Source organism: Channa argus, chromosome 7, assembly GCF_033026475.1.
Source record: "Channa argus isolate prfri chromosome 7, Channa argus male v1.0, whole genome shotgun sequence".
Lineage (NCBI taxonomy): Eukaryota > Metazoa > Chordata > Actinopteri > Anabantiformes > Channidae > Channa > Channa argus.
In genome coordinates, this window is record NC_090203.1 from 13,012,272 (window position 1) to 13,038,741 (window position 26,470).

At 38.5% G+C, this 26,470-nt stretch overlaps 3 protein-coding genes across 19 annotated transcripts in view; 2 read left to right on the forward strand and 1 right to left on the reverse strand.

Moving 5' to 3' along the window:
- On the forward strand, window positions 1–11,542 carry slc45a4b (solute carrier family 45 member 4b). 8 transcript variants are annotated; one of them, XR_010914822.1, is made up of 14 exons: window positions 2–139; window positions 1,610–1,789; window positions 4,411–4,599; window positions 4,695–4,874; window positions 5,034–5,683; window positions 5,784–5,933; window positions 6,209–6,457; window positions 6,603–6,722; window positions 6,925–7,024; window positions 7,171–7,251; window positions 7,379–7,509; window positions 7,618–7,686; window positions 8,976–9,042; window positions 9,168–9,299. XR_010914822.1 is itself a non-coding variant. In XM_067510109.1 (14 exons), coding segments are annotated over exons 1-14 (2,250 nt in total). In that variant the 5' UTR covers window positions 2–6; the 3' UTR covers window positions 9,169–9,308. The 8 variants fall into 8 exon arrangements, 6 of the variants coding, with proteins under 6 accessions (XP_067366209.1, XP_067366210.1, XP_067366206.1 ...); XR_010914821.1 differs by having other exon boundaries at window positions 8,815–9,042; window positions 9,168–9,249; XM_067510109.1 differs by having other exon boundaries at window positions 9,026–9,042; window positions 9,168–9,308.
- Window positions 9,681–25,526, forward strand: LOC137130245 (DENN domain-containing protein 3-like). Of its 10 annotated transcripts, XM_067510094.1 has the most exons (30): window positions 9,681–9,760; window positions 12,535–12,595; window positions 12,780–12,943; window positions 14,722–14,886; window positions 15,194–15,383; window positions 15,544–15,633; window positions 15,757–15,872; window positions 16,129–16,253; window positions 16,405–16,516; window positions 16,655–16,774; window positions 16,869–16,967; window positions 17,143–17,262; window positions 17,517–17,632; window positions 17,836–17,991; window positions 18,085–18,181; window positions 18,500–18,603; window positions 19,135–19,349; window positions 19,489–19,648; window positions 19,904–20,099; window positions 20,251–20,419; window positions 20,766–21,019; window positions 21,112–21,282; window positions 21,563–21,692; window positions 22,032–22,139; window positions 22,686–22,825; window positions 23,228–23,388; window positions 23,540–23,676; window positions 23,873–23,991; window positions 24,353–24,490; window positions 24,830–25,526. In XM_067510094.1, exons 4-30 carry the CDS (start codon window positions 14,791–14,793, stop codon window positions 25,046–25,048), a joined length of 3,858 nt encoding a protein of 1,285 aa, XP_067366195.1. In that variant the 5' UTR covers window positions 9,681–9,760; window positions 12,535–12,595; window positions 12,780–12,943; window positions 14,722–14,790; the 3' UTR covers window positions 25,049–25,526. The 10 variants fall into 10 exon arrangements, with proteins under 10 accessions (XP_067366195.1, XP_067366196.1, XP_067366200.1 ...); XM_067510095.1 differs by lacking the exon at window positions 9,681–9,760 and adding an exon at window positions 13,103–13,207 and having other exon boundaries at window positions 12,589–12,943; XM_067510099.1 differs by lacking the exon at window positions 9,681–9,760 and having other exon boundaries at window positions 12,589–12,943; window positions 15,194–15,396.
- Window positions 25,476–26,470, reverse strand: part of LOC137130246 (potassium-transporting ATPase alpha chain 1) — a 10,134-nt gene continuing 9,139 nt past the window's right edge. Inside the window, exons 22-24 of the mRNA XM_067510104.1 lie at window positions 26,362–26,463; window positions 26,101–26,192; window positions 25,476–25,984 (exon numbers count right to left, since the gene is read on the reverse strand). Of these exons, the coding sequence (XP_067366205.1) occupies window positions 25,956–25,984; window positions 26,101–26,192; window positions 26,362–26,463 (223 nt within the window). The 3' untranslated portion in view covers window positions 25,476–25,955. The remainder of the gene's footprint in view (window positions 25,985–26,100; window positions 26,193–26,361; window positions 26,464–26,470) is intronic.

The window sequence follows — 26,470 nt, forward strand, 5'->3', positions numbered from 1 at the left end:
AGATCGATGAGTGTAGGGAACCAGATGGTCACAGTTAGCTGGCAAAGGTTAGCGAGATTGCTAAGGCAAAGCAAGTTTCTCTGTCACGTATTCGAAAACATACTGGTTCTTCTTCATCTTAAAACGACTAAAATCTCAGGTATGTTAAATATTACAGTCTTGATTTTGAGTGCGTCTCTCTGTTGGAACTTGGTAATATTAGCTGTCTAATTCATTAGCCAACCTAGCTCGCTAAGGTAATGTTAGCCCTTTAGTCCAACTGCTTCCAACTGTAAGTGGAAAGCGGATGTGTTCAGAGTCAGGTGTTTGCATCCAAGCGTTTTTTGCCATGTGCACCATCCCCACATGGCAAAAATTGCTGATAATGCCTCGTCACCTAGAACAGGTCGGTGGTTTAACAAATATTTCTGTGAAAAAAAACATTCCCAAGTCTACGGAGGGAAAGGTAAAAGTTGTCGCCCCGTCACAAAGTTGAATGGGACTGTCACATCCGCGGAAAGGTTTTTTTAAAAGCCCCATTTTCTTTCTTTAAATCAGTGGTCTGCCTTATGTTGTGGGTGAGAGAAAAATCAAATCACATTGTTGTCATATGTTATAGAGGAAAGTTAATGGTCGTTTATTTAACTAGCTAAGCAGATAGGATCGACGCGTTTAAATGACAACAATTGGGGTGTTTCTCAATACCTTTGTTCATGCCAGTTTAGTGGTTCAGAGGTTACTGTGATTTCAGTGACGTTGGTAGACTGAAGAAAATACAAAACCTTACAGCAAAGGCTAGTTCAGGTGTGGCAACTTGGCTTTAGTTATGGTCCTTCTTTAATTATATCACATGTATAAACAGGTTTTATGTTGAGCTTTCTAATGTACTTTATTTATTCCAAAGGGTAAGGTTAGGCATTTTGATATAGTCAGGAAATCTTTGCATCCTCTTGGGGGACACAACTGCATTGGAAATATTTACATATTAAACTTTGAATCTTTGACATGTATCAGTATCTATAGAGTATGACCAATAATTCGTAAAATACTGTATCTAGTTTAAAACCAAGGCACAGGCACCTGTTGTACTATTTTCTAGCTGTAACTTACTGCTTTACTGTTGTATTTTACTGCAGGTTGCTATTTGACTGAGTCGGTTTGCACAGACTTTGACCCTGATTTATCCTGAGGTGCACTTAAATCCGCATGCACAGATTTCTGCTGAGCAATCCTCCAACCTTACAAAACGGCATGTATATAACCTTCCATGCATGCTGGCTACCCACAGCAAACACATTTGCAGACTTAGCACAAGCAGAGCTGGTGAAACCCAAAACACGCCTATTGGCTTCCTCCTTACCACCTCTTCTGCATTTGTCTGCACTTCCATGCTGTTCCTGAATTTTGAATTTTTGCAAGCCACAGCAAGAAACAGAGCTTCTCTAATACACTGATTCATCGAGATGAAAACCAATAACATCACACGTTCTGGTATTATGTTATAATATTGTGTAGTTAAACTTACATATATTAGTGAATAGTAGCAATAAGTGATAGGCAAATCCTCTGAAGTCCGACCAGACTGTAATGGGGTGTGAAACAGAGAAGAATAAGGCTTTCTGCCTTCCAGAGAAGGAAAAAACCATGGACGAAGAAAAAGAGAGTGAGTGTGAGAAGGAGGTGGAAGAGGAGGTTAGAGTGATACAGATCCCTCTGCATCGTTGGATAATGCACGGGGCAGTGATGTTTGGACGTGAGTTCTGCTATGCCATGGAAACTGCCCTGGTCACACCAGTGTTGCTGCAGATAGGTAAGGAGATGCAATATAGTCATATAGACAAAGACATACTGTTGTTCTTCTCTTACTCAAACACTTGATCTAGTAATGTCTCATACATATCCAAAGATTAAGCTTTATTTAGCTATATTGGCAGCACTGAATTTTCCACTTTGTAACCATTACTGTTACATAATGTGAATTTGTGACAAAATACTTTTTAGCCGTGTGAGGGATGGGACAATGATTTTTTTTTAATAGCAGCTTGTACGTAACAAATGCCACTGACAAGCATGCATGGCTTGTAAATGTTAACTACAGAGGTAGGGGCTTTATTAGACCTCTGTCACCTAAAGTACACAAAAGTATGATTTATCAGTATAGCAGTATGATGATTCAAAGTGAGTGTACTTCAGTCTGTTTACCCTTTAATGTATCTTAGTTATGTTATGAACTTTTTCAGCCTCTTCCTATTGAAGACAAGAACAGGTTTCTGTGCACTGCAGTCAGGCTGCTGAACAGTGCTTGAATTCCCCCCCCAGATAGCCCCCCCAAGCTATGGTCAATCACTCTCACTTTTTAAGTTGCACCACATCCCACTGCACACTTACTTCTTCTGTGTATAGCTTTTTTCATTTTTAATGTAATTCTATTCTATCTTTTCTGTTGTTTACAGATTTCATATTTGTTGTGTGTCACACCTTTGTATTTTAACTTTATATTTTATACTCTGTTTGGCATCTGTCACTGAGATTCCTAGTACTGTTATGTTTTCTTAACTGTACCTGACAATGAACAGTTTTCTGATATTGATTACAGAAATGAAAGATCTACACTGAAAGATTGTTTATATTCAGTTTTGAGAATCTTGTTTCATAGCAATACATTATATAGGAGTAGTTGGATTTTTGAAGAAGCCCACCGAACCTATCCCAAAATACAATGGCTGCACAACATTCTTAATTCCAGGTGCAGTAATAGTTGGGTAACACCGGCAACTTTGTGGAGTTTCAATGCATTGGTCATACTTGATCTATTGATTTCCCTGATTGTCATATAACCTGTTTAAATAGGAGCTATGTAGTGAGATGTCGGGTTTGCCACCATAGCAGAAATGGAACAAAGGCATTTTCCTAGCTAGGTATGACAAGAATGTCTAACACAGCATGTTTGAGTTTCAGTTTTCCTCATTGTTCACAATATTGTAAGAAATAAAATTTCTTAAAAACCTTTCAACCAAACCCTATTGGTTAAGTTTTGCCATCCAGTTTTATTAATGTACTAGTATTCTCTATGGAACTGTGAGTTACAAAATCAGTATAAATTAAGGTTGACTGTGTGACTGCATGCTAAGTGGGCTGTTCCGTTCTTTAGGTAAGTCCAGAGTCCAAGGGGGAAAAAGGCTGTATATTGTGGGGGCTACTTGACAGTTTAGTCTTATGTAATAGGAATTTTGCTCTGAAATAACAGAAGAGGGAGTTGAGGTGTGATTCAGTCAGGTCCTGCAAACTATTCCAGCTTTATGACACAGTCTGAACTCAAGCTGTATGTATGTTTAGCTTCTTGCAACACAACTTTAATTAGTGTGTCATTCTTTTGTTCAAAGGTTCCCTGTTTTTCTTCAGTGTCATCCATCATATTCATCTTTTAAACGCATCGAATACCTTTCGTTTCTCATGACGTGTTTAATTGGGCAGTTTTCGGCAATCAAATGCAGTTAAAAAAAAAAAGATCTCCTGCTGTGATATGGTCATGTTCTGTTTTGTTGACTTAAGGACAAGGGAAGGCAGGAGCAGAATGGGTAACATGTTGTTCCAGTGAGAACCAGCCTGCTCACCAAGCCTGCTGACTGGAGCCAAATCTATCAGATTTAGACACTAAATCTAAAGCAAATCCTCCTTTTTATTGGGATTGAAAGCATAATGTCATCAATTATGCAGATATTTCTTCACAAGAATTTAGATATATGTGGGCTAAACTACATTGGGATTTAAATGGCAAAGGATGAGTGTTGTCTGTTCTTTCACTGCCCAGACTCCCATCCTTTCAGTCCTAGCACATTCCTGCATGACAATCACATCATGATCATGATGTAATCAGTATTTAAGCAGTCAAAAACAAATTAAACTTGTTCAGAGAACAACTTTTGACAGGTGTCCGCATCACATTTTCTAGCACATGGACAAAGATTGGTGAGAAGACTGTAGCATTATGGGAAAAAACCTATAATGCTACAAATTATGGGTTTGCAAAATACTCAAATGTGTATTAGATGGAGTTTGGTTTATGTACTGTGCTAACTGATTAATAACTAATGTTTACTGCATGAAACATAATTACTTCAAGTTTTCCATGTGCACCTGAGAACCATTGCTTCATCACATCTATATTCAAGTATGTCTTTTATTTTGTTGAACTTTAACATTTGAAATGCTGGTACTGGTAATACGTAAGGTTATAATGTTGTGAAAGAAGAGACAATAATAGCAGTAGTTGCTATAATGGTGCAATGAAGTAACTTGGCATAGTAACCTATTAACAATGTGGTCAAAGATAAAACGTGAAATAGTAACAGATATGTGGTAACAGTTTGATTGGGGGGGTTCTGCAGTGCACTTGGTCCAATTCTCTGCCCACCACCTGCTTGTTCTTAGGTCTTCCTGAGCAATATTACAGTTTAACCTGGTTCCTCAGTCCTATCCTTGGTCTCCTCTTAACGCCTGTGATTGGCTCAGCCAGTGACCGTTGCACTTTGCGTTGGGGCCGGAGAAAACCTTTCATTCTGGTCCTGTGTGTGGGCATGCTGCTGGGGGTGGCACTGTTTTTAAATGGATCATTAATAGGTGAGTATAAGATATCCGTGTTCCACTCTTAGAAAATATGATACTGTTGTTACTGTTATTACTATTACCTGTGTAAATCTTGTGGTGTTTTTAAGGCCTGTCCATCAGCGATAGCCCCAGCAGTCAGCCAATTGGCATTGTCCTTACTGTAGTTGGAGTAGTGGTGCTAGACTTCTGTGCGGATGCCTCTGAGGGACCAATCAGAGCTTACCTTCTTGATGTTGCTGACACTGAGGAGCAAGACATTGCCTTGAATATCCATGCCTTTGCTGCTGGTAAGACATTATCAAAACCTATCAATTATTTTGAACACTGTTCTAAGACTGTAAGGTGGAAACCTGTAAACATGTGGATTGTACAGTCAACAGAGGTTTGTTATTGTATCTCTCATGGTTTCTTGACTTGTGTTTCTGTGTTTACCCCTCGCATTCCAGGGCTCGGAGGTGCAGTGGGATACATGTTGGGTGGTTTAGACTGGACTGGCACAGCTCTGGGACGAGCATTTAAGTCACAAGAACAGGTTCTCTTCCTGTTTGCAGGAATCATCTTGATCATCTCTGTCACTCTGCACATGCTCAGTATCCCTGAGCAACCTTTCACACCATCCACCCACCCTAAAGTTACAGGAAGTGGGGAGTCTACTGCCCAGTTGTCTTCTTGGCCTGCGGGTAATACACCACCTTTACTTGATATGATTGCAGAGGAGGATGCTTCAGCTCAAACCCAATTACAAGAAACAACCGAATCAGATACTGAGAAAGAGGAAATGGACTTCCTTGCTGTGGAGCGAGTGCGGAGTAAAAGTGATTCAGCCTTAGCGATGCCAGACGCCACAATCAAGTTGGATCCAGACCTTGACCCTAACACACAGCTGTTCCTTCCAGAGGTGCATCACTTTTTACCAGAGACACCAGGAGAACTACAAAATGAGTTAATTCCATCAAACCGCAGTTTTCGGTGCTTGTCTCCACCTGGTGGACCACCCTCCCTTACTCGTGCTATAACATTTTTGCCAGAGTTTAAGCACTCAACAAATGCTCCACGATTCTTCCTACATATGAGTTCTGGCTCATGGGCAAAACAGGTGAAATCTGCTGCTACAGTCATATAGTTGTAATATGTTAAGCACTTTTTTTTTTTCATTGTGCCTCTTTAAACCTCTTTTTACCTCTTTCCTTTCCCAGCAGGTCAAGACTGCTAATGGAGTTAATGCTGGCTTGCCCTCTTCTGATAAGTGTAATGCAGTGAAAGGCCACACTTCTACTAAGCTTGGGAACTGCTCTACCAACACCTCAGTTTTTGCACGACCACACCCCCACACCTTTTACAGACAAGTATAATTGCATTTTTTCTTTTTTCATTACTTCTTATGGTAGTCATTGCAGCCATCATGATGTGGGTGTGGGTTGGTGTGTGTGTGTGCGCGTGTGTATGGGTGAATGAGAAGCTTGTTGTAAGAGAAGAATGTAAAGCCTTTGGGTAAAAGCTCTGTATAAGCAGACCATTTACCATCTGCTTTAAGATGATCATTTGTACATACATATTTCCTTTACAACATAGTTTATTTTAAATGTGTAAAAGACGACCATTGGTCTTTTTTACTTTCCAGCCTTCTTTTACATTTTCATACTACGGACGAGTGGGGTCACAGCGTTATAGACTGCGGCGGACAACAACTTTGAGCCCTCGGCCATTTATCACCTCGCGTAGTTTGAATGATCTGAGTGACCTCAAGCAACATGCATTCAGGGGGGAGTTGCAGCTTTCAACTAGCAGTCTGTCATCCGATGGTTCCAGCAGTGAGGGAGGACCAGACAGGGGAACAACTGTTCGACTGCTCTGGTTGTCGATGTTGAAGGTAGAGTATTGTTTTACCATTACGTTAAAATGCATTGGAAACATTTTATGTGGGGTGACTTTTGGTTTTGTCTCATTCTGTATTTTTTTATCTGCTACTTCTCATTCCTTCTTTTTTTTTCTTCTTTTTTTTTTCTTCTTAATAGATGCCAAGTCAGTTGTGGAGACTCTGTGTGTGTCACCTCCTCACATGGTTCTCAATTATAGCTGAAGCTGTGTTTTATACAGATTTCATGGGGCAAGTTATTTTCCAAGGAGACCCCACGGTACACACTGATACACCTTCACACACAGAAATGCACATTGTGTCCTATAGGTAATTTCTTCATACAGTGATGACACAAAATCTAGAGGAATAAGGAAACCAGGACACACCATAATCTATGCCAAATATAAGAACTACTATATTGGTTTTCCAGTCTGTTATAGTTATCCGTTTAAGTGCTGCAATTATTTTGCTTTTTACAGGCACCAGCCAATTCTACCGAGCTGCAAAATTATCACAAAGGAGTACAGATGGGCTGCTGGGGGCTGGTCGTCTACGCTGCTACTGCTGCGGTCTGCTCTGGTAAAACACACACAGTTTTTAGATTAGGGTGAATGGAACTACGGTTTTACCACACAAAACAAGTGTGGGTGATACTATTAAACATGCTTTTGCTTGTCTGGTCCTCTTCTCAAATGTGTCTCTCAAATATTTTTTCTTCCACTCAGCCATCCTTCAGAAGTACCTGGATAACTTTGATCTGAGCATTAAGGTCATCTACATTGTGGGGACTCTGGGATTTTCTATAGGTAGGTTTATACATATGAAATAATGACTGACAGCAGTAGAGGGCTCTACAGTTAGTCTGCAGTAAATAGTAGATGACAATAACCTAAAGTTATTAAAAATCACATCTATATATGTCCCTTATTTTAGGAACTGCTGTCATGGCAATCATCCCTAATGTTTATGTTGCCATGGTGATGATCAGTAGTATGGGCATCATTTCCATGAGTATCTCCTACTGTCCTTATGCATTACTTGGGCAGTACCATGAAATTAAAGAGGTACGTACAGACATCAGCATTACAACATGATAACAAAACGTGAGATGAAAGCACTTAAAAACTTTTATTTGCATTTGCAATTACAATCATTCCTCTCTTGTTTTTCAGTACATTCACCACAGTCCAGCAAGTACTCGAAGAGGTTTTGGTATTGACTGTGCTATCTTAACCTGCCAGGTGAGCACTCGTGATTTTTAGACTCAAACTCAAAGTAATGTCATAACTGTTTACACTCAGACTGACCCTACAGCCTCTTTCTAAGTAACATTTAGCAAATGAAAGGACAAAACACCCAAACGGGAAAAACTGATTCCTGCTGTACTTTTAATCTGTGATTTTTGTAGTGTAAAAAAAAAAAATCATCTAATTGTAGCAGGTGTTAGTAGTAGACAAATTGAATCTAAAATGAACAACAAAATAAAACATTTTTTTCACTTTTCATTATTTATTTAACAAAAATTAAGCCTAAAAAATAAACGTGTGAGCAACACTAAATTCCCCCCTTACTGCTTTCATAGGATCATCAGCTGGTCTGCAGAGCTCTATAAAAGCAGATGTTTTGGTAGCTTTGCCTGTCTGGAAAAGTCAGGTGTGCTTGTTAACACAATGAAAAGCATGTTAAATGTTAAATGTTAAAAGTCTACGATTGCAAAATTAGAAGAAGACTAAGGTTTGCTAGGAGAAAGCCTCTTTTGTCTAAAAAGAACATAGAAGCATGTGTGTGGTTTGTGGAACTTCATTTAAACAAACCTCAAGACCTCTGCAATAATGCCAAAATAGAGGTGTTTGGCCGTAAAGCCAGGTCCCATATTTGGCCCAGCCTTCAGCCCAATTGAAATGCTGTGCTGGCACCCTAAGAGACATGTGCATAAGCAAATAACCAAAAACCTCAGTGAACTGAAGCAATGTTGTAAAGAAAAATGGGCCAAAATTCCTCCACAATGATGTGAAACACTAAAAGTCATACAGCACGAAATTAATTCGTTGTTAGTTTTGGACTTATTTGTTAATAAATAAATAATGGCATGGTGAAAAAAGTTATGATGTTCATCTTTGTATTTTTTTTCTAATACTAAGAACCACAACGAGCAGAAGATTTTTGATGTTTGAGGTTTTTAGAAAAAAACTAAAGATAGGGTACTAACTTTAGCAGGACTGTATCTACAGACAGTATAGTTTAGCTTGTAAACAATGTGATGTGTTTTTCCAAAGATATATTTAGGTATCTTAGGGTATCAGGGTATCTACTTTTGTTTGATGATTTATACTCTGTACTGTCCTTAAATTGCCTTAATTCTCCAACAGTTTGTTGGCACGGCCATTGTTTGCAAAATGCAGCAGACCTGCAACTTTTGACAGATGCAGAGGCCACATGATGTCAATTCATTATAAAAATCAATGAAAAAAACAGAAATGATCCAGTTACAAAAAGGGATAAAATGTCCAACTAACATCTTGAGTTTAAGGTGCAGAGAAATTAACGGTTTTATTAACTTGATGATTACCATCGGTCCAGGAGGACGTGTCTGTATAGTAAGTTTATTATTGTGACACATGTATTTGTGATTTCAGATACTCTTGATAGTGTGATGAGAAGTGGAACCTGTCATTACATTTTATAGTGGTGTGGTGCGTCACAGTATTTTGCTCTACTTCAGGTCTACATCAGCCAGATTTTGGTTGCGTCAGCTCTGGGAGCAGTGGTGGATGCAGTTGGCAGCGTGCGTGTCATTCCTGTACTGGCCTCTGGGGGCTCCTTCCTTGGCTTCCTTACTGCCTGTTTCCTCGTCATTTACCCTGATTTGGAGTCCAGCAGCTCTGAGCAGGACCAGGGCTTGGTAGATTCAGACCAGAATGGAGAAAGGACCAGTGACCAGAGACTGGATATTCTTAACCTCACAGGCAAAGATATTTTTAAGAAGACAGATAATCACTCTGTTGCCTGAATGTGAACACAGAAATATGGTTTAGGCTTACCCTCATCAAGCACAAGTCAACAGCATATGAGGATGGGATGCACCCAATTTATATATCTGACCAGCTGTGTCTTTCTAAAGGAAGAAAGACAATGAAAAAGGGAAATGTTTATATCTCCTCTACAGAAACTTGTGGGATGAATGTGAACAGATTTTTTTTTTTTACAAGACTAACAAGAACAGTCAATTTTGGGGCTGCTGTCCTAGTCCTATACCTCAACTGTAACAGAAGGAAATGGCCTACAGTGTAAAAGAGGATGGTTAGATGCGAGGAAGTAAGTAATTTAAGCACAAAGAACTACATGATAGTGTTTTATTCAGTATTGGAAGTAACTTAGCTCAAACTACTGAAACTAAAACGAAGCTCTATTGGCCAAACATAAATGAGAAGCACACACAGCACTTTCTGTCTCACTTCTGAACATACTGTCATGCTACAACTGCAGAATGAAGTAACGTGTGATACTTTAACTTACACCTCTCTGCTGCTTCATGAACAAAGATGATGTGATCTATGTGGATTATGTGTGCATTAATTTTATATATGCCAGCAAAGTGTCGACACTACATGTAAAGCCTTCTATATATTGTAGACATACCAAATAGTATAATTTCATACACAATGTGAAATCCCAAAACTGTGACACAAAAAGCTAGTGTGCTGCTCTTTTATGATTTCATTTTTGTAGCCTGTACAGAAACACACTAAATGTAGGTGGCATTTGTGTCACTTACTAGTAAAGTATTTTAAAATATAAATTCCCACTTCAGTTGAAATGAATATATTATACAGTGTTTAAAAGCCCTGTTGTACACATTAGTAGAGTGTCCCATTAAGAACATTTGACAGCCATCAAAATGGAGAAATTGGACACATTCTGTGCTTCCTGGTTTCAGTTTGACTCTGAATAACAAATGCAAAATGTAAGCAGGTCTTTGGAGCAATATGCTGCATTCAAGGAAATGTCTAGCATAGTCTTTCCCACATTGACATACTGGCAGTGTACACAGTGTAATAAGTTACAGCCTTGTCTATAATCCTCTATGAATGGCTTATTCTTGCCATTCTAAAAGTCAATTTTCAGCAGAATTGTATAATAGGAATTGCTGTAAATGCCCAGAGCTGCATTAACATCAGAACCAGAACCTTTTTTCTTTTTTTTATTTTGCTTGTTTGTTTGAAACTCAATTTTAGATGGCCTGAAACTGTTCCAGAGACCTTAATATTGAAAGGACCACTTCTATGCAAGGCATCTATGCAAATCTGAAATTCCCTTGGCTGGGGTGTTGTGACCAAATGAACCTTGGAAAGATGCACAGGACCTTCTCTGTCCAATTTCCTCCCTAAATAATTGTTTGACTCAGAAGTAACTATGCCATAAGTGAAAACGCTTGCGATTCTTGCATTTCTTACTTGACTGAGAGCAAAATTTGTATTATGTTTATTTTGAAACCTCTTAATTTATGGGTATTTGAGCCAACAGTGCTTGTTCGGTGCTTGTATCCTGCTAGCTTTGCCTTGAGTGCCAATGCTTTGCCTTTCAAGTGCTCTAAATGTACACTACCTGGTTTATGAGCACTACAGAGGGAACATGCTTATTTTGTGGATTTTTCCATTATATGTTAAAGAATTATATAATTTAGAACTTTTTATTTTATTTTTTATTTTTGGTAAATAATGCAGAGACTCTGCTGGTGTGAGATGTTGGGTGTATGTACGCCGTTGTGTTCTTAGAGAACTGTTCACTCTGCTTAGTTTGTAAAAAGCACCTTTTAAGACATAAGTGCACATAACTTTTATACTGTTAGGGATTCACCTAAAAAGTTGTGTGTGACCATTATGATTTTCGGCTGATACTAATACAGAATACTACTTGTAAATCAAAATAGGAAGGAAATAGACATAATGTTGTTTTCCCCCGTTTTTTAATCAGTAAAGAAACTGGGTTTTGATGCAAATCTTCAGTTATTTAACCAACTTTGTCATTTTAAAAGTCAATTTCTTTTGTGTTGTAAACATTTTAAATTTTTTACTGATAAAAACAACAACAAATGAGCCTTTTAGTTGTTTCTGTGGTTTTCCTATAAGCCCTTAAACGTTTCTAAACATGCAAATTTCATTCTTGATGTATTTTATTCCTTCTCACAATATCAAACATTGCTGCTTATTCCCCAAATTACCATTCCCAAATCTTAGTTATTACCAGAAAACATAGCATAGTTATAAGATACCAGGCTTTTGGGACAGAAACTGGGAACTTGTAGACCACAGCGTGAGCAGACTGAACATGGCAAGTTTACACTTCCTGTTTCTTGCAAATGTTGACACCCCTTTAAACAAAGAAAGACTTATGTTTACTGAAACATTTTCTATAAAGTGTTGTTAAAATTACACTCACTTTGAAAATTCAGCTAGTATCTATCACACAGCTGACACAGCCACCAGTCACTTTTTTATGTACACCTTTTTAGACATTCATCAGAGATTTTGCTTCATATTGGCATGATCGCATCATGAAGTTGCTACAGATTTGTTGGCTGCACATTAATAATGTAAATTTTCCACACCATCCCAAAGTTCGTTTGAGATCTGGTAAATGTTAAGACCATGTGCAAAAAAACAGTTTAGCTTTTGATATGCCTACTTTTTCTTGCTGGAAGTAGCCATGACAACATAGATACACTAATAAATAATAGATACAGTAATAAATCTGCTCCAACCATCCAAATGTTGCAGCAGAAACTGAAACTCATTAGGCCAGGCAACATTTTGCTATTGCCCAATTTTTATTGAACCCTTGCAAATTGTAGCCTCAATTTTCTGTTCAATGCTGTGGTCTTATTCCGCTGTGATCTGTTTCAAGGTTTGATGTTCTGTGTTCAGACCTGCTCTTCTCCATACCTCAGCATTTGCACTGAGTTGTTATTTGATTTTCTGTTGTCTTTCTGTCAGCCTGAACTAGTCTGGCCGTTCTGCTCTGACATCTGGCTTCAGCAAGGCATTTTCGCCCGGAGAACTGCCACTCACTGAATATTCTCTCATTTTCAGACCATTCTCTGTAAAGATGGTTGGTGGCTGGTAAGTTTAGGTGCAAGGCTCTCAATTAAAGGTAAGGTGGCTCATTATAGACACTATACTCAGTCCATTTACAGACAAAATTTGTAACTTAAGGAAAAATTCTACAGCAAACACCTTAAAGCCAAATCTGCAGAATGTGCCAAGGCTCTTTCACTCTGTACATTTACATAGCGCCTCCTCACACCGTCTTTGCGCATGTTTGTTGCTCTACGAAGAGAAACGGGAAGCGGAGCAACAACAGACGCTAAACCTGGGACCGCCTCCGGTCTTGCAGCAGTGAATTCAGAAGTTCGTCGCGCACCGGCGGTGGGTTTAGCTCGGGACTGCAGTCATGACTGTGAAGGGGGTATGAATGAAGAGCCAGCCTGAAGTCCGTAAGGTCAGTGGCCCCAAACGGGAGCTCAGCATTAAATGACTCACTGACTTCTAAAGGTCTTGGCCTAATTTTGTCTGTCGTGACGCAAAGTTACGAGACGTGTCTTCTCACCTGTCCAGCCTTGACGCTGCATCACATGTCAATAAAACTTTTTTTTTTCAGCCCAATGACAAACTTAAACTTGTAAAAGTTTCATAAAGTAACAATTATTTGCTAAAACCACGAGTCAGTGACTCATTTTCTACAGCAACTGGAAGAGTCAGTCAGGTGAGATTCAGATGTTTTGAGCTATGCATAACAATAGAAAACGAATTTGGGTTTGTTCCTGGTTTAATGTTTAGCACAAAATGTGCCATCATCTATGGAAACTGAAAATGTATCACATTTGATAAAAGTTCCTGTTATTTACATGGAGCAGGCTTGACAGCTTCACTTTGGCAGCGATTATGGTACGAGTTTTATATCCATCTATTCAAGCTCACGTTTCACTTCATGTTTTCTTTTACAGCTTGCCGAAAAATGACAGATGGGCACTCCGCTCATTTTCTTAGAATCCTCTAAATGCTTGTGTAGAAATGTCAGACTCACATGTTGCATCAAATGGGATAGGGTTGTGGTATCTTCATGAGATGTTTGAACAGTTTTATAAGGATTTTATACATATTCTATAACTTTGATTATATATTTTAAAGCAGCAAGTTAGTAAAATAATATTTTAGTACAACATCATTATAGTTATACTGAACATTATCAGTGGTGCAGGTTTATAAGTAGTATTTATTTCATTTTAAAAAGCGAGCAGTGCTCCACTGCCACGATTATTATTTGAAAACAATCAATAATGACCAAATTTCCCAGGGTGAGCATTTGAAGTGATTACAGTATTACAGTGTTTCTTGTGATGTGCCTAATGGAGGTTATTACAGGGGAGAAGACAACAAATGATATGATGCATAAAAGTCAGTGTGGTTTCACACAGGTGCCAGTAGTGCTGCTACAAACTAATAAAGTGATAATATGCTGGCAACATTCAATGCACACCGCATCAATCAATACAACAGTGTGTTATAGTAGATGTGGATAGATAGTAATGTCAGAGATGGATGTGGAGACAGCAAATTCTCTTTTAGTAGATTTTATAGACTATTTAATGATGTAATGATTTAATGATGTTGTCCACATAAAACTTATATAAGGAATTGTTGATTAATGACTTTTCAGTAGGTGCCTTCATTTGGCACCTGCTGTAGCAGTTAAAGATCTTGTGTCGAAATACTTGACTGCCTTTCCTTTTGCATTATGGTATTCTCGTAATGTACAGTGGCATAACTTTCTTCTGGATACTGTACACTTTAGCTATTGGGAGAGCTAGGGCACTGCAGAATTATATTGAGTGGGGAACTGCTGCAAGAAGCAATGCGGAAAATATAAAGCAGTTTAATCGCTGATATACTACAGCTCACATTTTGGGGTAGCTGCAATAGATGCTGTGAAGCTATTTCTACACCACCTTGGAGAAATCACGTGGTGAAAAAAACTAGCTGACTGGGTCTCTGAAATTTGTAGTTAATGAAAAGAAGATGGAACAAAATCTCTGTAATATGCTTTAACGTCATTTATCTGATTGATGTTTTTTTTTCCCATGAAAAACGCTAAAAAGAGAAACTGTCTGAATAAACAACCGCATATCAATGAAAAAGTAAAATATTTGTAATTATCCACTAAACATTTTGCTCTTCTCTCCCTGATCGATGTGTCTGTTTCTACTTATTTGATGTCAGTGGTTGTGAACCAGGAGATCTGAGTTGGCCCAAGATCGAATTCTGCTAGATAAATAGGACCTGAACTGCATGGTTGTAGTGATGATGGACCATCTGGCACCTGCTCTCCTGGAGGCTTGTGTAGTTATAGGGGCATCTGCTGACAAACTACAGGAGGTCTACCAGGTATTTGCCTCGGAACAATGTTATAATGTTACTACAAATAAAAGAATGACTTTGAATCCCCATTACATTTTGTTGACTTATTTAATGTAGTATTTTAGAAATTCCATAAAAGTCCCTCTTTTCCATTTTGCAAATGTGCAATGAGAGGTAGCTCTTAAATTAAAAGCATAAATCAAATGTGTTTTTATTTTTTTAATGAATAGGGAACAGCGTATAATATGTAGAATATGATAATTTTGATTGAGGCAACATCTATTAAAACTGATTGGAATAAAAACACAGTTTCCTCTTAATCTTTCCCTCTCAGGCCAAAAATAATAATCTTGCTGCAGAGCACCTCCTGTTGGAGCCAGAGGTACTGTATGTCTTGTCACCCCCCTTTGTTAACAGACCACAAACTGAGAGTGAAGCAGTGAGGTCACTTTGGAAACGACGGCGCTCCATTCTCAGGAGGAAGAGGGAACAACCTCCTTCAGCCACTGCATCCTCTTGCCAAGGTCTGCTACACCTGTTAGTATCTGTACATGGTACATAATGGTTATTAAACGGTTGTTTTCAAATAATAAACATCTGTAGATGAACAAACATGCTGTTTTCTGGTTTACCCATACCCAGTGTTTTGTGTCATGTTGTTTTTAGCCCCTTTTATATTTGCAGGTGGAGAAGCAAAAGAATATGAAGGAAGTGAAGATGTTAGTGTTCCTAAAGACATCGACCTCATGGCTTTACCTCAGCTTTGCTTCCCCGGTATTTAGTTTGAATTTGTGTCATAAAATTTTCTGCTTGCTGTTATCTCTTGTTGTATTTGATAATGTATTTATTTATGTTTTTAGCATTTTTATGTATTTCTAATATTTCTCTTTCTACCAGGTGGACTTCAGGTAACCAGTGAGCAGAGAGATGAAGAATTCCATTTTCTGGTTTTTACTGATGTCTTTGGCAACAAGACCCATGGAGTAGTAATGCAGTGTTACCGACCAATACTGGTACACAATACTACATTTAATACTTTTCACAGAACAGTTAACCTACAGTATACATAAGTAGTATTTTGCTACTACAGCCCAATTCCTAACCTGCAGTGTGCTCCTGGCAGGCCAGATAAAAACATATCTGTGTACTGCAGGTCTTGCACGTTGTAATCATTATTTCACCAGGAAATAGGTGTCAACAAATAGCAAATATCCACACTGTACTTTAATGTTACATGAATCCAACCAGGACTTCTCTGTGTTTTCACAGGAAGGGGCATCTTTATACCAGAATGGAGCCGGATCCTCAAAGTTTTCTAATCTTTTCTGTGCCTACAGTTTCTGTGTCATATCCCAATATCCATACTTCACTGCACTCAAAGATTGTCTGTCATGGTGAGAGACAGTAAAAGCCAAACCAAAAAGGTTCAATTGAATCATTTTTTGCTTTACCAAACAAAACAATTCGAAGTGGGACTGTTTGTTCATGATTAATTTAGCCAAAGCTGACACAATCTAACAGCCTGTCTTTCTGTTTGTTTGTGAGTCTGTTAATCCAGCTGAGAACTTGTCGTTTATCAGACATGGAGGACAGAGTGAAGGAGTTCGCAGCCAAACTGACACTTGTGCCCATCCCACCTCCTGGACAACTGCATTTGGTATGTGTGCAGTGTGTATTGAGGCCTTTTGTTGCAATTATATCAATTTGATAATGTTGCAGAGTGTAGTACAGTGCAGTGCTTTTATTTTGACTGGAATTCCTATCACTAGCAGTACACTAAATCTGTGTCTTCCAGATGTTTACATTACATCCCTTGACCATTATATTACCACCTCAAGAAGACAAAGACCATCCAGCTATAGATTTAGACCTCCATCTCCCTTTTCTCTGCTTCAGGCCACATCAGCTACTGCAGGTAGACCACACAGCTATTGCTTTTATTAGTAAAGCAGAAGGAAGCTCACATTGTCCCCATGTCTTTGTTTGTCCATCTTTGTGTCTTTCTGCAGGTGATGTCTTGTCTCCTGCAGGAGCAGCGGGTGGTGTTATTTTCTGCAAACTGGGCCAGACTCACACTTGTGGCAGAAAGTCTTTTGCTTTTTCTAATGGTTTGTTCAACCTTCATAACTGCTGTAAAGGGAACAGAAGCTTTAAGTTTTATCTTGATTTCTATACTTATCTTTGGATCTTGAAACTAAAGGCAAAGTGTAAAATAAACTTACAGCACAGTAAATATTCTAATAATAATTTAATACTATATTACCTCACTGATCTGTATTCCAGCCTCTTTCATGGCAGCATCCTTATGTTCCTGTTCTGTCCAGAGGCATGCTGGACTTTCTTATGGCTCCGACTGCATTTCTTATGGGTTGCCATCTCAGCCATTTTGAAGAGGTTGCTTCTGTGAGTACACAAAGTAATCTTCTAAATAAATGGCTATTATATACAAAAAAAAAAGGAATTACATACACAGAGGCTGAAGTTGCTGTTCCTCTGCAGTCAGGTTATCATTGTTGTTAATTACAACTTGATTTTAAGGTAATTTGTTCTATCATTTTTTAGTATTTTTATGCAAATAAGAAATTACATTTTTTAGAGAGCAGAGAATTATACAAAGAGACAAATTTGACAACCATTTAGTTTTCTATTTTATCCAGGAAACAGATGATCTGATCCTAATCAACATCGATAAAGGAAGTGTCTCCACTTCTAATTCCGACACTCTTGATGTACCAGACATTCCTGGAGCTGCAGCAGACTGCTTCACTCAGAGGTACTTTATGTACTGCAGTTTAGTATTAACCTGAATAATTCATAGCGTTACACAAAGATACAAGTAGCAGGAACACAGTATCCTGGAGGCATGAAGTATAGATGCAATAAATATCTCTATTGATGCTAAGCTTCTCTCAAACTAGGCAACAGATATATAGATATAGCATCTGTTAGTTTGTACAAAGTGAGTCTGCTTCGCAGGTGTCAGTCTGTGCAGATGCATTTTGACCTGGATCAGTGCTGCCATGCAAGCTGCAGTGACATCAATGAGCAGAGGACACAGAGGAGAGTGTGGCAACGGAACCTCAACCATGAAATCCAAAGGATTACCCTGGAACTAATTGTCAACGTATTCAGGTTCAGTGTGTGTCAGTGGCATACGTTGTATTCAGAAGTTAGATAGTAGATGGATTTTCTTATACTCATGTGCTGTGTGTATGTATTTAACAGGGATGTTAGCAGTCATCTGAACTATGAACACAGAGTGTTTAACAGTGAAGAGTTCTTAAAAACCCGACAGCCAGATGAACAACTTTTTTACAAGAAGGTAAACACTAACTTGTATTTTGTGATGGTTTTGCTCACCTAAGTTTGATTAATCATTTGTTAAGAGATTCCACTAAGTCCCCTTTAAAACATATCATGTTTTGAACACATTCCTACTCAAAATGGCCCCAGTGCACACAAGCAATCTCATGTATTCTACTTGTTCGAATATATTTTTGAATGTAAAAGGCATTGGGTTGGAGTAACATGTTGACTTCATAAAAGTTCCATTGCTGAAGTTTATGTTAAATTGTGTTTAGATGGGTTGGCAGATGTTAAATACAGACGTATTCACATTTAATTATGACTGTTGCTGTAGGTGTTGGAGACACACATCTTCCATTCCTTCCTCAAAGATCGTCTAAACAGGAAAATGGACAATTATGCTCGAATGGAACTCAGCACTCGTTCTGAGATGCAGAAGTAAGATATTTAACCAATTTAATAAACCCAGAAAAGCTGATCATATTTATAAAGTTCAACATTTAATCAGTGCCCTTAGGTCAGCAATGAATTAAAACTGAACAATTAACCCCACCATTTGCTTAGATTTAAAAAAATACCAGTGAAGCCAACATTAAATTACTTTATTAAATTAAATTACAGTTACATACTGTATTCACCTCTGATCACTTGTCAGCCTGCGTCCTGGATTAGTTTGTTAGTCTGTGACATAAAACGAAAAAACTAATAAAAACACATCAGCCAGACATACACACACACACACACACACATATATACATATATATGTATATATGTATATATATGTGTGTGTGTGTGTGTGTGTGTGTATATATATATATATATATATATATGTGTGTGTGTGTGTGTGTGTGTATATATATATATATATATATATATATGTATATGTGTGTGTGTGTGTATATATATATATGTGTGTGTGTGTGTGTATATATATATATATTTAACTTATTTCTATTTGTGCTGTTAAAGCACTACAGAAAAGTGCAATTTCTATTGTGCACTCTCTAGGATGAAGGCTAAGATCGAAGTATCACACAGACCCATCTCGCAGGAGATTCAAGCCCACGGAAGGAGCTCTGTCTCAGAGAGCAGGCTGAATAAAAGCCTTCCTAACTTGAGAGACGACCAAACTGTCAACTTCCACAGAAACACACCGCTGACCAGGATCATCATGTCTGAATTTGGTGAGAGTGCAAATTATATCCAGATTATATTAAACTATTTGTAGATAGAGACACAAATCATTAAGATGAAAGATAACGATAGCAGATAACGATTTAAAATGCATTTTCTCATCCTCTCTTTCTCTCCCTTTTCCTCTAGCATTGAAAATTCCTTCTACGCCTGTAAAGATGTTGAGGCTCCCAGACTTCCCAGCATCTCTGTCCTTCCATTGTGTCCAAAGTTATTACAATGAACTTGTCCAGCAGCTTGGCAAAGCTATCTTCTCTGTCCAAAATCAGAACTCGGCGCTGTTAGCCAGGTACTCTTTCAAAGTTTTCTATTCTCTCTCCTTCATTCTCTCTGAAACAAAGATTCCTGTATCTTTCTTTTGACTTTGTACGATTAAATGTTTTACCATTTCACTCTTTAAAAAGTGGTCATTTCTGATTTATTCTTTCGAAGTTCACTCATTCTCCATTCCTCTTGATGTCGAGCTTTATTCAACTAAAAAGTTTTGCTAGTGCCGGCGCAGACTCCAAAGACTTGAGACTTGAATAAGATATTTCCTTTGCAGATTTTACTACTTGCGTGGTTTCATCAATACTTTGTGTTCACGGCGGCTGGATGCTCTGAGTGATTTCCAGAAGCTCTACAAAACTGATGCTGACATCTTCCCCACTCAGCTGGTCACGTGTCTTGTGGACTCGCTGCACCAAGACGAGAGACAACAAGTTGAGAAACGACCTGAGCTCCAGAGACTGATCCTCAAGGTCTGTCAGCTCGCATTCCTCATTTTAATTTTGCAAAGTAGCAGTTGAAAGGTATATTGCTGCTTTGTCTGCATTGTTACTCTGCATCTGTTGGTATTTAGGTGTTGGCTGTGGGTGTGATGTTATTTTCTCCTGTTATCTACCGTGTTAGGTAAAGACAGAGAGCGAGCAGCCACTGGTGCATCATGATGACCGTGTCAAAAAGTTTGTGCTTCCCACACAGCAAATGCCTCAGGATGAGTTTGTGCGTTGTGTCCTGGAGTGTGGGATTGTTAAGGATGTGGCAACTATACATCGTTTATTTGATGCCCTTGCCGATGGTAAGTGAGGAGATGAAGAATGATGAAAGCAGTGTGCTAAAAATGAGGTGATGTTGCATCCAAATCCAATACAAACTAAATATTTTAGACATTTAGTTTCTTTAGGCATTTTTTTATAGTTCTCTGATTAGATGAGGTCTGAGCTGACATGCGACATGATCTGTGGATCCTTGAAAATTGTGGTGGTTATTTAGCAACATGTGAAGACCAATATGCACTATCTTAAGATATCTGAGATTGAACTTGATCTGTTAGAATGAGGGGGATTATTGCCAACTAGTATTTGACCCCTCAGTATGTCCTTTTTTTTTTTTTACCCCCACTTGATTGCGTGCTTTGCTCTTAGGCCAGAAAATCGACCCTAAACTTTTTGCAGACTTCTACAATGTCTGGAAGGAGATGGCGGCTGAAGCCCAAGATGTCCACCTCCCCTCTGAGGTTATAGACCACCTTGAGAATAGCGAGTATGTCTGCAAGCTGTCATCCCGTGTTAAGACTTCCCATGGTGTTGGTAAAATTGTCATGACCCAGAGACGTCTGTTCTTGCTTATTGAGGGACAACCGGGCTACTTGGAAATCACAAATTTTAGAGACATACAGGTCAAGTGTTATCTCTAACTATTTAATCTCATTAAATCTAAAATTTGTAATCTAAATCGTGTTGCATAATCCACTCCTGGATCTCTTTGTAGGAAGTGAAAATCGCCTTGGCTCCCTTTCTGCTGGTTCGTATTCCATCCCTTCGTATTCAGACCTCCGGCAGGCTTAAGGCCTTTGAGGCCAACCTAAAGACAGAGACAGAACTCTGGAACCTTGTGATCAAAGAGATGTGGGCTGGACGCAAGATGGCTGACCAACACAAGGTACAACAAAGTCTGCAAAGAGGCTTTGAAGTAGTCTGGCTGCTGTGGCCACATTTGCCGTCACAGAAAAGACTTAACGTCATCATCTGCATACAGTCCAGTGTTGCTACAGTTTGTAGTATAGTAATGTACTGTAATGCACATTACAGGTTAATGACCCAGAACTTGAATCTCTCCTGATGTAGTTACTGTTCTGACTTTTTAAGTCAGTATTAGTGTTTTTTCACATGCTTTCCTCTTTTCTTTAACATACTGTATGCTTTATTTTATGGCTCTGCAGGATCCTCAGTACATGACCCAGGCTCTGACAAATGTCTTGCTAATGGATGCTGTCATGCGCTGCCTGCAGACTCAGAGGTCCATCATTAACGCCTCAAAGCTGGCCTACTTTGACAAGATCAGACATGAAGGTCTGGCCTCACTGGAGTGCTGCCTGCTTTAATTCTTCTTTTTACACAGATGTTTAATTTAACAAAAATACTTAATTTTGCTTATAGATAATAATTCGATTCAAAGTAATTTGAGTTATACAATTACAGAAAGTAGTAAAAAAATTCTGAGGTGGTTGATGTCCAAACAATAGTTTCAAATTATTTTTAGCTGACTATTCAACAAATATAAAGAACAGAAACATGGATGTTGCTACTAATTGATACGTCATCAAAATCATTGTTTCTTCTTTTTTCTCTCACAGTCACTTTTTATACCCTTTTCATTTACTATTATTTATTGTGTTTGCTTGTGACCAGTGTCCATGATTGTGCATGAAACTACCTCAGACACTCTGAAACACAAGATTAACCCATCACTGGATCTGGCTGAACCCCAGACTGTACACGTGCTGCTTTACACACCAGGTATTTTTTGGAGAAATAAGCTGTGTGTGCAGTCATTACTTGTGTTTAACTACAATCATGTATTTAACTTGACACCATTCTATAATGGATATTAAGCTTTTTGCCTGAAAATGGCTTAATATACATAAAGTTTGTATTATATCTTATACATGGGAAACTAGCAAAACTCTTCATTTTGTACCCAGTAGTTTCACACAGTACATTCACATTGTTGTCATCTCATTTACTGAAGGGTCCCATATTTTTTTCAGCATGTAAAATCCATTCCCGGGGATCCTAAGAAGACTAGTATGACATATTTCCACAGGTCTCTAGGAGCCTGCCCAGTTTTTGATGTCTGTCCATGAAGACCACACCCCTCATCCGCATTCCACGCTTTCATTTTAGCTATTAAGACATTTATGAACACTTGTAGCTCTGTCTGTGAAGAACAGAAAGGAGGGTTGCAGGTGTAGCTTTATAGTGCTCATCTCCACCCTGCTGGGGAGGATGTTTTACCACCATTCAGCTATCCACAGGTTTTCAACTCTTTTTTTCTTTCTCCAGGTCAGTTGAATTGCAGTGATTCAGAGGGTGGGATGAGCCCAAAGCTGTGGGTGGCTCTTAGTGGTGGCAAAGTGGTTGTATTTGATGCAGCTAGCTGGTGCATGATGCAGGGAAGCCTCCAGATTGGCAGGTCACAAGTGGTGAGAACAAACATGTACTCTATTACCAGGAGTAACATTTAATGCTAATTGTGAATGTCTTTATAGTTACAGGAAACAAAAGTATTACTGCAAGTGTGAACAAGATTATATCAAGTTTTTTTGTTTTTGCTTCAAAATGAGCTGCATGGATTTTTATTAATTTAGTTAATGCTGGAGACTGTGTATTTGAAAATGTGGAAAAACTGTGGAGCAGTCACTACTAGCGTAACACACACACAAATATCTGAGAGAACTGTCAGTGGATTGCAGATAATTTAAGCAATTGTGTATTTACAAATGCATAGTACAAACATAATGATATTATTAATACTCTTTATGAGTTGCTAGTCTAGATTTTCAAAAGAAGGTGAAACTTGAGGTCCATGTCAATCTTCCATGTAGAACTGCATGCTGGGAGTGGTCCAGGAGCAGGTGTGGGTCGGCTCTCAGGACTCTGTTATCTACATCATAGACAGTCGCAGCATGTCCTGCAACAAACAGCTGACTGAACACAGACATGAAGTGACTGGACTTGCAGTGGACACCAGAGATATTCACAACAGGTGGTAGACACATGACTATCTCAGTTAGCGGTTATTACACATAAAACATTAATCAGAAAAGACACTCTAAATGACTCTAAATGTATTAGTGGACATGTTGCAGATATGTAGGTGTGTTTTAGTCACAGTTTAGACTTTCGCTCTTTCCCAGCCTGCAGGGATTTTCCTGCAGCTGTGATGGGACGATCCTGCAGTGGGATGCAGCCAGCCTCAAAGTAAAGCGACAGTTCCACCTCCAGTGTGACCGTCTCTCATCTATACAGATCCATGATGGCACAATGTGGTGCTGTAAGTACACGCTGTTCTATTTGTATTGTAATCTTATTTTATTGCTCTTTATTTCTGCTTTACAATTGCAGTTGTCATCACGGTGTTGTGTAAAGGACATGACAACTAGACCTTTGTCCCTTTGTGAACAATGCCTTGAAAAGGGCAAACAAAAAAGAGTTTAACATTAATTTGCTAAACCGAAGTGTCTGGACAGGTTGTGGTGAGAGCATTGTGGAACTGAAAAAGGATGGCTCCTCCCAACGAAAGCTGTCACTTCCTGACGACCCACAGAGCATGCCCTGTGGCTTCAGCAGCTTCATTATCATTCCAGAGGTGACTTATCCTCATCCAATCTTCCATCTATTCTGTTCTATTAAGCAGCCATTTAATTGTTTAACTCAGTCTACTGTTCAGTCAGCAAGCTGAGTCTGTCTGTCATTTAGTGAATAAAATACTTATGCTAGCCCACATTAAACATTTTAATCAAAATTATCTCATCAATTTGCCATAGAGACATTATTACATAGCGGGAACCAGAAGTTACTGCAAAGTATTTACAGACATAAGTTTTGACATTTGTAACAATTTGTTATATGCATATAAAATGATTTGTGTTTTAAAACTTTTTGTGTTTTGTAAAATTTTATTATGTGTTGTTTTTTGTGTGTTTTGTGTGTATTTTCTTTTTTTTTAGCAAGGTCAGTTGTGGACGGGCTGTGCAAACTCAGGGGAGCTGTGTCTCTGGGACACTAATAACCAAAGGTGTCTATCCAAGATAGTCTCTCTGCCAGGCAGTTCAGGAGTCACCTGTATGATTCGAGTCAAGAAACAGGTGAGCTACGGTACATGTCGGGTCCCGACATAAGTTTACACTTGTCTGTTCTTATGCAAAATTCTGTACTTCTGTACTGAGTGGCACATCTTGTGGCACAAAAGTGTTTAAAGACACAGTTATTATATGCTGTAGAGCTGCAGGTATTAGTTAATCCATCAGCTGAGAATGTGATGCTGCTCTTTGTCATTCATAATAAAAGGCTGTGAATGTCAAACTATGTAGACTGGATCCCAGTGCTGTTTTTCTGTTTTTGTTGTTCCTGAGTCTTATCTGATCTTCTTATTTCCACTATGGTCACTTATCCACTGCTACTTTTCCTTGATGACCTCTCTTCAGATCTGGGTAGGCTGTCACAGACAGAGTGATGTCGGAGGTCAGTGCAACAGTCAATTGAGAAGTCATGTGCTGGTGGTTGACTCAGAGGCTCACACAGTGACAAAGGAGTTGCAGGCTCATTCAGACACCATTCAGGCTCTGTGCTCTGCTGAAGATCGCTACGTGCTGAGTGGCTCTGCATACCGTGATGGCAAGATCGCCATATGGAAAGTAGAGTAGAGAACAGAGAGAAAAATTGCTTGGATAAAAGGGTAGAAAAGAGAAACAAAAGGACTTGTCCATATATATACAGAAGATTAGAAACATTTGGCAGTTGGGTATTTGACTGTGCCAACAAAATGCCAAAATGAAAAATTGAGAGGCACAAGGAAATTACTTCTCTTTCCCATTTTATTGTAACTGTGTTTTTTTCCTCCACAGTCTCAAATGAAATATGGTAATACACAATATGGTAAAGCAGCCCTTAAAGATATTTGAGATTTTTTTAATATGAAGCATCTGGAGGAAACCTGCACAGGCACACAAGAGTTTCTTGCTCTAAGGCAACAATGTAACCACTGTGTCACAATGCTGTTCTGGGTGTTCTATTTGAAAAAAACTAGTTTTTAGTGTAGTTTAATCCAAATGTTAGAATCCAGTTTTCTGTAATTTTTATTAATGTTTTATTGTTGATCAATAAATTACATGTTTACATGAATTCCATTTTTATGTATTATCTTGTACTGTTTTTGTTTATGAGCCTACAGTATGTGCAGTTCTGCTGTAGGTTGCTTACTTTATGTCACCTCCAGACTGATGCAGCCTCCCGTTTTACATCAATCACTTTGTCTTACTTAAATGATTAAAGATACAACTTTCAGCTAAAGACAGATGAAAATACAAAAATGTTAGAATAATTAGGTGAGGGCTTTAAGAAATTATACTTTCTTTTACTCAGTTCAAGGATTTAGACATTTAAGCATTAATATAATGTTAACATTAAAAGACAGGATTAGCTATAAATACATGGATGACAAAATAATATAAATGAATGCTGGTGAATCAGGTAAAGGCCTCTGGCTCTGCAGTATTGGGTTTGAGTGATGCTTTCATGCATGGATGGAGGGATGAAAAGGGATCTTTGGTGTTAGTAGTATAATTCCTGATCCCACCAACCTAAGACATGAGAGATCATACACTAATAAATACTGAATTAATGTACAATTTAGATTTTAATTATGAATTTTAAAATTGAATATGAAATGGTTAGAAGGATAAAAATCTTAGCTTACTTCCTGGATATCTTCTGACACCTAATTTCCTGATCTCATCATAGACAAAGATTAAAATGCCATATGGAACAGGAACAAACCACCACTGGACCCTAGAGCAAAACACAACAAAATAACATTAGACTACAAGCTTTTTTGGTTTTTGTTTCAAATGTCGTTAAAAAAACAACAACAAATGCTTAGATTTACAACATACAGACCACCTTTTTCCTTTTAATCTGGTGTGAGCTACCATGTGATTGAGGTTCTGTGTGATTTTACCTGATGGGCATGAAATTGAAGATATTAGGCATTCCAGGGCAGTAACAAAGTAGATTACCCAGACAGAGCTGGAAGACTATGGCTGTAACCAGGACACGGTTCCTGTATG